Source organism: Bufo gargarizans, chromosome 5 (genome assembly GCF_014858855.1).
Source record: "Bufo gargarizans isolate SCDJY-AF-19 chromosome 5, ASM1485885v1, whole genome shotgun sequence".
Lineage (NCBI taxonomy): Eukaryota > Metazoa > Chordata > Amphibia > Anura > Bufonidae > Bufo > Bufo gargarizans.
In genome coordinates, this window is record NC_058084.1 from 371,478,523 (window position 1) to 371,490,548 (window position 12,026).

The 12,026-nt window shown below is 41.2% G+C and overlaps 1 protein-coding gene across 2 annotated transcripts in view; it reads left to right on the forward strand.

The window, feature by feature from the left end:
- The window catches only part of RBMS3 (RNA binding motif single stranded interacting protein 3), an 886,528-nt gene that overhangs the window by 806,760 nt on the left and 67,742 nt on the right, over positions 1-12,026 (forward strand). For both annotated transcript variants that reach the window (XM_044294643.1, XM_044294644.1), the window contains exon 10: positions 4,940-4,990. In XM_044294643.1, the coding sequence (XP_044150578.1) occupies positions 4,940-4,990 (51 nt within the window). The remainder of the gene's footprint in view (positions 1-4,939; positions 4,991-12,026) is intronic.

The window sequence follows — 12,026 nt, forward strand, 5'->3', positions numbered from 1 at the left end:
AAACCTCTTCCGGTCTCCAGAAAAGGGTTCTGGGAGCTTGATCTGGGGCTCAAAATGTGGACTGGAGGACTGAGGAGTGGAAAAACCTTGCCCTAACTCAAAAGAACAGAGTTTCTCTCCTAGCTCCTGCACCATCTGTGTCAGGTTAGAGACATGGTCAGTCAGGGTCACAAGAGGATTCATGATACAGTGGTTATTGGGCCTGTTAATCTGTAACGGTCACGTCCACACACACACAGGGGGAAGGATAGTGACCACTGCGATCCACCCTCACCCCTGGCCCTGCCTACCTGCCTCACGAGTCCTGATGACAGGGGACAACTGGACAACAATCCCTTACATAGGATATGTGCAGGGAAGACAGACAAGACAAAATACAGAACGTGAATGGACCGGGTCAGAACCAAGAGAGCTACGCAGTACAAAGGGTTAAGCAAAGAATGGTCAGGAGAAGCCAGGGTCAAATACCAGGAGAGTAGAGAAGTACCAGAGGAGTCCGCAAAGAGTAGTCAGGTGGGAGCCGAGGTCACAATACCAGGACGGATGCGCAGTACAGGAGGAGCAGGCAAAGGATCGTCAGGGAACAGGATCAGGTGAGTATTCAGTAGTCCAACAAATAGCCAGAAACCTAGAATTAACAGGCAACCTGTGGCCAGCAGGCTTCCTGTATTTATAGTGGGGTCTGAGGGCCATGTGACGTGGCCAGCTTCACATGGCCGACAGACAGACAAGTCGAGCACCGAGTGATCAGCTCGGCGCTCAAGGCAGACCTAGGCACAGGGAGCCTCCCAGCTAGCAAAGCCGCCCTGGGAACGAGGCCAAACACAGATCCTCGCTCCTGAAGCTAAGCATCAGGTCTGCGGCTGATGGGAGACAGAGTGCGCCTTTGGCGCCCCGTGACACTTTTACATAGTAACATAGAACATAAGGCCGAAAAATGACATTTGTCCATCCAGTTCGACCTGTCATCCTGCAAGTTGATCCAGAGGAAGGCAAAAAAAAATAAAAAAAAATCCCTACTATAGGGGAATAAAAAATTCCTTCCCGACTCCAATCAGGCAATCAGAAAAACTTCATGGATCAACGACCCCTCTCTAGTAGCTATAGCCTGTAATAATTTTACACTCCAGAAATACATCCAGGCCCCTCTTGAATTCCTTTATTGCACTCACCATCACCACCTTCTCAGACAGAGAGTTCCAAAGTCTCACTGCTCTTACCATAAAGAATCCTCTTCTAGGTTTGTGTACAAACCTTCTTTCCTCCAGAAGCAGAGGATGTCCCTTCATCACAGTCAAAGTCCTGGGGATAAATAGATGATGGGATAGATCTCTGTACTGACCCCTGATATATTTATACATAGTAATTAGATCTCCCCGTCGTCTTTTTTTCTAAAGTGAATACCTCTAATTTTGATAATCTTTCAGGGTACTGTAGTTGCCCCATTCCAGTTATTATTTTAGTTGCCCTCCTCTGGACCCCCTCCAGCTCTGCTATGTCTGCCTTGTTTACAGGAGCCCAGAACTGTACACAGTACTCCATGTGTGGTCTGACTAGCGATTTGTAAAGTGGTAGGACTATGTTCTTATCACGGGCATCTATGCCCCTTCTGATGCAACCCATTATCTTACTGGCCTTGGCAGCAGCTGCCTGACACTGGTTTTTGCAGCTTAGTTTGCTGTTTATTAAAATTCCTAGATCGTTTTCCATGTCAGTGTTACCGAATGTTTTACCATTTAGTATGTACGGGTGACTTGCATTATTCCTTCCCATGTGCATAACTTTACATTTGTCAGTGTTAATCCTTATCTGCCACTTCTCTGCCCAAGCCTCCAATCTATCCAGATCCCTCTGTAGTAGTATACTGTCCTCATTAGTGTTAATTTCTTTACACAGTTTAGTGTCATCTGTGAAAATTTATATTTTGCTATGCAAGCCTTCTACAAGATCATTAAAAAATATATTGAAGAGAATAGGGCCCAATACTGACCCCTGAGGTACTCCACTAGTGACAGTGACCCAATCGGAGTATTTACCATTAATAACCACCCTCTGTTTTCTATCATTGAGCCAGTTACTTACCCACTTACAGACGTTTTCTCCCAGTCCGAGCATTCTCATTTTATATACTAACCTTTTATGTGGTACAGTGTCAAATGCTTTGGAGAAGTCCAGATACACGACATCCATTGATTCGCCACTGTCAAGTCTAGAACTTACCTCCTCATAGAAACTGATTAAATTTGTTTGACATGACCGATCCCGCACGAAGCCATGCTGATATGGCGTTATTTGCTTATTTCCGTTAAGATGCTCTAACATAGCATCTCTCAGAAAACATTCAAACAGTTTACCCACAACAGATGTTAAACTTACCGGCCTATAGTTTCCAGGCTCTGTTTTTGGACCCTTTTTGAATATTGGCACCACATTTGCCATGCGCCAATCCTGTGGGACATTACCTGTCAATATAGAATCTGCAAATATTAGAAATAAGGGTCTGGCTATGACATTACTTAATTCCCTTAGGATACGGGGGTGTATGCCATCCGGTCCTGGCGATTTGTCTATTTTAATCTTTTTAAGTCGCTGTTGCACTTCTTCCTGGGTCAGACAGGACACTTTTAATGGGGAATTTATTTCAACATTCGACATGTCATCTGACAGTTTATTTTCCTCAGTGAATACATTGGAGAAAAAAATATTTAACAGCTTTGCTTTCTCCTCCTCGCTCTCTGCGACTCCCCCCTCATTACTCTTTAACGGGCCGACACCTTCAGATTTATACTTTTTAACATTTTACAATTTATTTGTTTTTTACATGTTCTATTTTTTTCCTTTCCATGTTCTATAGTTTTTCAGTGCTTCCGTGCTACCTTCCTGTTTTAGTGTTTTATATGCTTTCTTTTTGTCATTTATTGCTTTCTTTACAGTTCTGTTTATCCACATTGGTTTCTTTTTGTTCCTTAACCTTTTATTCCCATACGGTATGTACCTCTCACAATGAGATTTTAGGATGCTTTTAAAGATATCCCATTTTGTGGCTGTATTTTTATTTGTGAGGACTTTCTCTCTTAGTTGGCTAAATTTAGCTTTTTTGAAGTTTGGTATTTTTGTTCCTCCCTGTAGAAACGCTCTTTTGAATGATAATTGGAAGGTTATTACTTTGTGGTCACTATTTCCCAGGTGTCCCCCAACCTGCACGTCTGTTGTTCTGTCAGGCCTATTGGTTAATACTAAGTCCAGTATGGCCATCCCTCTAGTCGGGTCCTGAACCAGTTGGGAGAGGTAATTGTCTTTGGTTATTGCCAAGAACCTGTTTCCTTTATGAGATCTACAGTTTCTAGTTTCCCAGTCTATATCTGGGTAGTTGAAGTCCCCCATAATAACCACCTCATTATGATTTGCCGTCTCTTCTATCTCGTTTAGTAGTAGATTTTCTGTGGATTGTTTTTAATGCCATGTATCTCTACCCACAGTGACTCCACATGGTCATGTCCCTCACTTATATCTTCCCGGAGTGTGGGCTTTAGACAGGACTTTACATAAAGGCAGACCCCTCCCCCTCTCCGGTTTTGACGATCCTTTCTAAACAGGCTGTAACCCTGTACATTAACTGCCCAGTCATAGCTATCATCCAGCCATGTCTCAGTTATTCCCAATATGTCATAGTCCTCCTCACACATCACTAATTCCAGTTCACCAGTTTTATTAGTCAGGCTTCTGGCATTAGTTTACATATATTTGAGAGGTTTATGTATATTTTTTACTCTACACCTTTCCTTCTGAACTGTTCTAGTCCCTCCTTCCATTCCTCCCCCAGTCTCACTACCTTGCCCCCGGTCTCTATCTGCACCATCTTCCCATTCTATAGCATAATTACCCTCCCCCCCAGTCCCTAGTTTAAACACTCCTCCTACAAAAATTTGAATTATATACAATTACAATAGTATTCAGATACAGGTGCTGGTTTGAAGACTGTAGAACATTTTTCATGGGACAACCCCTTTAAATAAAAACAGTAATATTCCAGCATAAGTAAAACCTGTGATTTTTAGATTTCAGATGGTACAGGTATTACTGTTTAAAATACATTTTTATAAAGGATAGAGCAATATTGCATCATCTTGGAATGTTGTTTAATATATTTGTCTCATCCTTTACCCTAACACTTTTGTCTAGAATAGCTACTCCAGTTTTCATATGCCACCCTCCTACTGAAGTGAGAATTCAACTTTTTCTGTGACTTGTTAAACAAGTCTTAGTGATAAATCTGGAGTGAAACTTATTAACAGAGTTTTCCCACTTTCCCACCCATATTTCAAAACTCAAGTGAGTGGTGCAAAATGTTGTGCAAATAATTTTAAAATGTCTCGAATGCCCCATTTCACAACTTTTTGAGGCCAGAATTCTGGAGTGGAGGCATGATAAATCAAGACCTATAGATTTTGAACTCAGAATTAGAGAAACTGACCTCTCAATTGATATATTATGAAATGATTAAGCGTACAATTTTGGACCTGTAAAGATAAAATGGTGTCCAAAAGAAGACATTAGTTCCTAGTATATTTTGCGTGAAAAGACCTCTCTATTTATTGAATGTGTCTCTGTGTCCTAAGTTAAATAAAATAAAATAAATCAGTAATAGAACAATTACCAGGAATTGGTAGGCTTGCCAGAGTGTAATGTATTTTATTTAATATTTTTAATGATGGTAAATTGATGGTAAAATTGCCTACAGTATATTTCCTGATTAATTTTTATGAAGGTTTTACATTTAAATATAGCAATGTAATTACAGAATTAAGAAGTAAACTTAGCAAAAAGCTAAGCTTTGGCCTTGAAATAAGTATTCACATTATTTCACTGAATTCTTAAGTCATTATCAAATACTTATAAGGACATCTCCCTTGCCCTAATGTTGCTTTCTATCATCTAGGTACAAAGTACATCTTGGATGCCTCACCCACCATATGTTATGCAACCAACGGTAGGTAATCTTTTACACATAACTTTTACATTTGGGTGTTAATGATTAATGGTGCTTTCCATTTGCACTTCTGAGTATAATTTAATGATCACATTTCCATATGTTAACGCAATTTGTTAGATTGTGTCACTTCAGCACTTAATGTATTGTTATTATCCATATTGCTTCCTTTGTTGACTGGGTCAATTTTTCCATCTAATTATACATTGCTTGTTTTCATGGTTAAGACCACCCTGCAATCCAGGTGCAGAGGTTGTGCTCAGGTTTTAATCCATAATATAGTTACAGTAATTTATCATGGAGCTCTATAGCTCAGAGGTTAAGGTTTTTGCCTTTAATGTAGATGGTTGTGAGTTCAAATCTCCACAAAAACATTAAAAAAATAGAGACTAAATACAAATTAAATTTTCAGGGTGTCCCCCACAGTAAAAAAAAAAATAACACCCGTATTAATCCACGCCAATCTTTTTAACTTTAGCCAGTATTTTTTTTTGGGAAAGGTGGCAACCCTAACAGATAGTGATGGACGAACATCGGTCGGGACGATTCACAAATGTGCGAGCGCGGTCAAATGTTCGTGAACCATAAGTTCACGGCGGGCCCCATTCACTTTAATGGCAGGTCATATTTGCAGCCACCAAAAACTTACAAGAAGTGCACAAATCATCCCACAACATGGACAGTGACATACCAGAGGGGGATCAATGGCAAAAATTCCCACAAAAAATGTGTATTTTAATCAGGGGCATTTTTATGCAAGGAAACTCTCAAAAATGTGCCATGCTGGAGCCTAGAAAGATTTTATTTTAGGCCATGGTAGTATGGGCCCCAAACATTAGGCATTCACCGGACAGAAAACAACAAGTGATTATGTGGCTGGAGGTACATTAGACTTTCATTGGATATTAATTTTACTGCAGGTCAGTGGAGTACAGGCCCCAAAAATTATTCATTCAATGTACAGGAAAGAACAAGTGATTATGTGGGTAGATGTATATTAGATCGTCATTGGATATCAATTCTACTGCAGGCCAGTACAAATACATATCAAATACATATGTTTAAAATAAATAAAAATATAAAATTCGCTTAAAAACATGGCTATTGAAATCCCCCCTCTTGAATAAACCCCAAATGATAATAGGTTGCATTCGATAACACATGGTCGTCATAGGTGTTGAATTCCTCCGAGGCTCTAACAATTAGGCATTCACCGTACAGAAAAGATCAAGTGATTATGTGGCTGGAGGTATATTAGACAGTCAATGGATAACAATTTTACTGCAGGCCAGTGGACTACAGGCCCCAAAAAGTATTCATTCACCGAACAGAATAGAGCAATTGACAATCTGGCTGGAGGGAAATTAAGCGTTCACCGTATGACAATTTTACTGTTGCCCAGTTAGATTACAGGCCCCAAAAATTATGCATTCACTGTACATCAAAGATCAAGTGATTATGTGGCCGGAGGTATATTAGACACTACACTGAGTTACTACCCAGCTTTTTCAGTGTTAGATATTATCACTAACTCACTACATAATTATTACATAATATTCACTATATTGCTATATATTCTTTTTTTAGAATATAAAAAAAAAAAATTGCGCCAATGTAGTTTGGCAACAGCTGGAGGGCCACAAGTTGAGCATCTCTGCCCTAGTGGAACGTAACCAACGCATGCGCTACATTATTGTCACAGTGTACTTGTTGTTCATCTGCTCTCACCCCAGAACATTGAGCGGCCAGTTCCCAGGTCTGCAGTGAGTCAGAGTCCCAAAACAACCTTGAGAAAATATGTAGACCATACCTTACTCCCTTATAGCTGCATCCACAGGTCTTAGAATTACATTTAAATGAACAGATACAAAATGGAATTCAAATGATCAGAAATGTCATTTTCACACTTTAGATTGACAGGGCTATCCTTTTTGGCCCTGTGAAAGAAGAAGGAGAAGGATCATTATATTCAGCTGAGCTAAGTGACAGACTTCCTTTTAGGTTGCGTTCATGCTACACTAGTTTGCTTTACAGTACATTTTAGTTAAAATAGCTGATCGACCAGTCATTACATCTTATTTACTTCTTTGGAGCATAAATCCACAGTAGTCAAAAGACATATGGCAAAAACAACTGATGCTTCATGTTGTAAGGCAGTAATATTTGACAGTACAATGCTGATCTGGCTATAAGAATGTGCTCTCATAGTGTTTAATACTGGTTGGAAATGGAAAGGCTTTGTTGCCACCGAGCTGAAAATCTATTCCAACTGCTTTACTTTTCCAAGGAATATACAGTTTTTATTAAACAGGTAGGGAATGTTTGAAAAATTGTGAAGTTAAAAAATACTTGCCCCTTTTATTCCCCACTGCTCCAGCGCCACTGCTCTAGTGTGCTGGTATATGGTCCCAACTGTTGTCTGTATTCTTCCATGTAGCTGATAATATGCTGTGTAAGCATGACTGCTGCGGTCAATCAATGTCCGCAGCAAGTTAGTGCCATACATACAAATTAAGATGATTGAATGAGCTTGTTACAAACTGGGTTTGTTATGAACTTTGCAAAATTTAATCTGCCACATGAAACCCAAAGCTCAGGTTCTCTTAAGATGAATCCAGTAAAACAACACACAGTGCATGACCTTGAAAGTAAGTGTGTGTGTGTGTGTGTGTGGTGTGTCGGGGTGGGGGTGGGTGGGGGTGGGCATGGTGGCTTGCCATTATTGGCTCACAGTCCAACAGACAGCCTGAATGAGCCAATCAGTGTTGATTCATGCAGGAAGATGCCCTTGAAGAATGATCAAAATGTAATTCTTTGTTGGAATGTGAGTGGATAGGTATATGCAGTGTCTGACAGAAAACGATCTTAGGGACAGTGTATCGTCACAATCGAGCTTATATTCTAGTTTCAGGGACAGTGAAAGGAAAGGTTAGAAAGAAGAACAGTTGTGTAGAATAGGGAAAGGCAGGGAAAGTTTGGAGACAGATACAGTGAAGGGAAAGGCTAGAAAGAAGAATCATTGGGTAGTATAGGGAAAGGCAGGGGAAGCTTTCAACCAGGGAGTGAGAAGCCGAGGCTGGGTGTTTCTGGCAGTGCCTTCTAGCTGCAGATACTGCCTTATAACACAGTTGCAGCTGCTACAGAACCTCAAAAGCAGCTACGGTACCTGAAATAACCTTTTTTTTTAACCCAATTTGAATAGAAATGCATTTTTTTCTCTCTGGTGTCGGTGTTGGTGGAATAAGCTCATTACAAATGTAGAATGCATGTTTTACCTTCCATTTTAAATCTCAATGAAACACCTGAACTAATAGTCTGGGACACATCATCTCCAGACAGTTCAATTTATTTATTCTTCTTTGGGAAAATAGCAATATACCTGTGTTTTACAATATAGAGGGTAGTGTTTTAAATCTTTAAGTGAAAATACATGAAATACTAGTCCGAAATCTGTGACAAGGCATTTCCAGACACAAGCCGGAATGTGGGTAGTAGTAGCACCAGCAATCCAGCCAGAAGTAGTAGTAGTAGAATGCAGTTTTCCCTGGCTTTGGTAAGGCTCTACATTAATATTGAGAAGAAAGAGGATGAGATTGTGGATTGGATATTTCACTTCTACTCTCAGTCACAGCAAGATGACATTGAGGTGACTTCTGAGTCTGACACTGTGCTATGGGGCTAAGGGTCACAGCATTGCTCCTGCTCCTCCCCCTTACAGCCCCAGAAAAGGCATTTCAGTGGAGTATTCGCTGTCTTCACTGCCCCTTCCTATTGGGGCACCTTTAATTTTCCTAAAAAGTGACAAGAAAACCACACCACACTCTACAGCAGATAGTCAAGAGATTTTCTCTGTTGATGACTTGTTTGAGTGCAGTCAGCTTCTGGATTGTCCTGAGGTGGAGGTTCAGGAGGAGGCTGGGGACCTCATGCATAGCTATGTTGGTGGGGTAAATGCAGAGCAGGGAATGGGGAGGTGGGCCAAGCTGCACATCATGATATCTCGCACTCAGCACAGTCACAGGTGTTGAGAAGGAGGAGGAGGTAACTCCAGAAGAGGAGGGTGGTGGCAGTGGCAGCAATAAAGAGCAGAGGCCACATACCTCCCAAAGAATATCCAGGGCCATATCTACTTTGGTATCTAGTGATGCCACTGACACTGTGGGTGCATTAGGCCCAAAATATGCCAAGAAAGCCCGGCTGCCTCTAGCTCTGCGTGAGTATCTCCTATCTGACAGTTTTTCTCCACGCTAAAAGACAGTGTAGTGCCCTAGAGCAGGGAGTACTTTGACATCTGAACATTTTTGGACATTTGCCTATATCCCTATCCAAAGTTAAAACTTCTTACTTTATTTCTCTTGAAAGGGTTAACATTTATATGTTGTGATATATCCGGTTCATTATCACTATGTTTACATGGCTCTGTGGAAAAGGTTAATGAATACTGAGAGACTGTTAGGGGTTTGATTGAGAAGCTGGTAATTTTACACAGCTGCCATAGGGTTTAAAGAAGACCATGTTTTGGAGGGTAAAAAGCAAGACTTGTTTAAGACAATTTTTTTGAGGGAAAAACCTAGGCTTGTTTACCACCAAAAAACACACAGCCTGACCTTTTAAATGTCTGGTTTTAGCTATGTTGTTATGTCTGGAAACTTGTTTTTGTCTGTAAAACCTGCTATGTCATTGCCATTGAGCCATATGGAACAGTGCTTGGAAGAGGAGACTCTGCCACACTACTGAGTGACCAGAAGAAGATGCTTAGATGGGGATATGCTGCCGCAGACCTTGGATCGCCAGCCTTGGACCAGGGTACCAGCCTTCTGAAGAGAAAGAGGGACAGCTAGCTCAGGCCTTTACTCAGCATCAAACCCAGCCCAATGCCTCACCTGTATTGTTTTGTACCTGAATTTCTCCAGTAAAGAAGCACCCTGGTTTACTGCAGACCCTGACTCTATGGATTTATTACCCATTGGGGTGCACCACGCATTACCATCCCTTCTGGAGAGCAGCAACACGTGGTGACACCTCAACAGTGTCTGGGGGACCCAGCGTAGTGTTGGGGCCACCCCAAACCAGGCCACTGCAACAGAAGTATTGCCCTTTGCAAGAATAAAATAAGTCATGAGCAGACAAATGCAAACATAGGAACCACATTTTATTAAACCACATGAAGTGGCATTACCTCATCCTTTGGGGGAATAGAGGTGACCACCAGCTACCGGAACAAGAGTTTCCCTTTTCTCCCATTCTCTCTTGCGGTAGACAGGCTGCATCCACGGGTAATACAGTATCTTTCACATCGTTGTCCTCACTGCATGGCACATATCATTAACCTAGTCATGCATTGCTTTTTTAGTACATTAAATTGCACAAGGTGCTGGCAATGTCCAGGAGACTGTTCTCGCATTTCATCCATTCTTACATATCGAGGAATGCTCTCCTGGATTTGCTGCAACAGAGTGGTCTGTCTCCACATTGTTCAATCTATGACGTTCCAAATTGCTGGAATTCAACATTGCGCATGTTAGAGCATCTGTACGAGCAGTGGAAAGTTGTGAATGAATTTGATTTTGTCATACACCAGATTGCCTCTGCAGGGAGCATGTGTTGTTTCGACGTCAGGCAGTGGCAGCTCATCCAAGACACCTGTCGTTACTGAAGCAGAGACAACTGCAGCATGAACTATCTCATCCCCCTTATATTTATCTAAGAACAGAGGCTAACGCTTATGCAGCAGGGGATGATGGCAGAAGAAGAACAGCTACTGTAATTCATCTTGCTGTCCACCCTGTAGCTCCTAAGGACCCATAAGTAGAAACTCCCATGGAGAAGAAGGAGGAGTTGGAAGTGGAGGAGCAAGAGGATAATGATGACTATGGCACTGCGACTACACCCAATTGTCTCAGTGGACCTTGGGAATGCTGGCCAGAATGATGAGCTATAGGCGAGCTTGCTTATGCAGTGACAGGTGTATCATTGACATTAAGTATTCTGATGATTACTGGATAGCCATTCTTTTAGATGCTATCAAAGCAAAATTGGGTAATGTTCCCCTCCCTGTGAAAGGGAGACCAAATGACATTAAACTATATATCAATCTGCTCAGCTTCTCCTCCTCTCTAACATGGTTCTTTAAGATTGCAGTGCACTTCTGGGTGATAGGTCCTCTTTAAAAGAAATGTGTCATCAGAAAATGACCTGCTGTTTAAATCAATTTTTTATGTTTAACATATTTCAAGTCATTTTTGATTATGTTATTTTTCATTTTTCATGTTACTTTTTATATTTAAACAAAAAACAAAAATTCTGCAGTTTTTGCACTGGCCACTTCTTGACTTGTACAGATTACTGTCACCACAAGACATCTGAGAATCTCTCACAGACATCCTTCAGAACCTCCTCCTTGAGGTTCCTTTTGTTTTGCTTTCATTTTCTCATCTCATTAGCCTCTCTCAGCTGTCATGTAGTTGCACTGATTGCATCCCTTTAAATCCCTTCCCATACTGCATCACTTTGCGGTTTATATAACTTCCTGGAGTGTGTGCATGCTGATCCTACTACTGAGTCTTCTACAGATAAGTTTTGTTCATTCATTTGTGTATTCCTGTTTGCTGGATCCCAGGTGACCCTGACTCCCTCCGTATCAAGTGTAGGTAGCCAGTGGTCGTGTCCCCTCACTATTATAGGGTGTTCAGGTGTTATACAGTCGAGGTACGAGGATATGCGATCATCTACCATTGGGATTTTCGCATAGGCTGAGCAGTTAGGGAGAGAGCCAGGTCTGTTGCAGGGCTCTCCCTTTTGTTCCTTAGTTTTGGATCCAGTCAGTCGTATCTTCATTTTGTGTTTTCTAGTTCTCTGTACACCTTCCGTGACAATTACTTTACTGCAGTTTACTCATTCTAATCCTGTCTGTAATGATACCACCTCTGTGTATAGATAAGACAGGATCCACCATTTACAATAGGTGATTGCCAAATCTTATCTATTCTTCCCTTGCACAATGACCTCTGCACAGGTCACAGAGCATGTCTAGAAA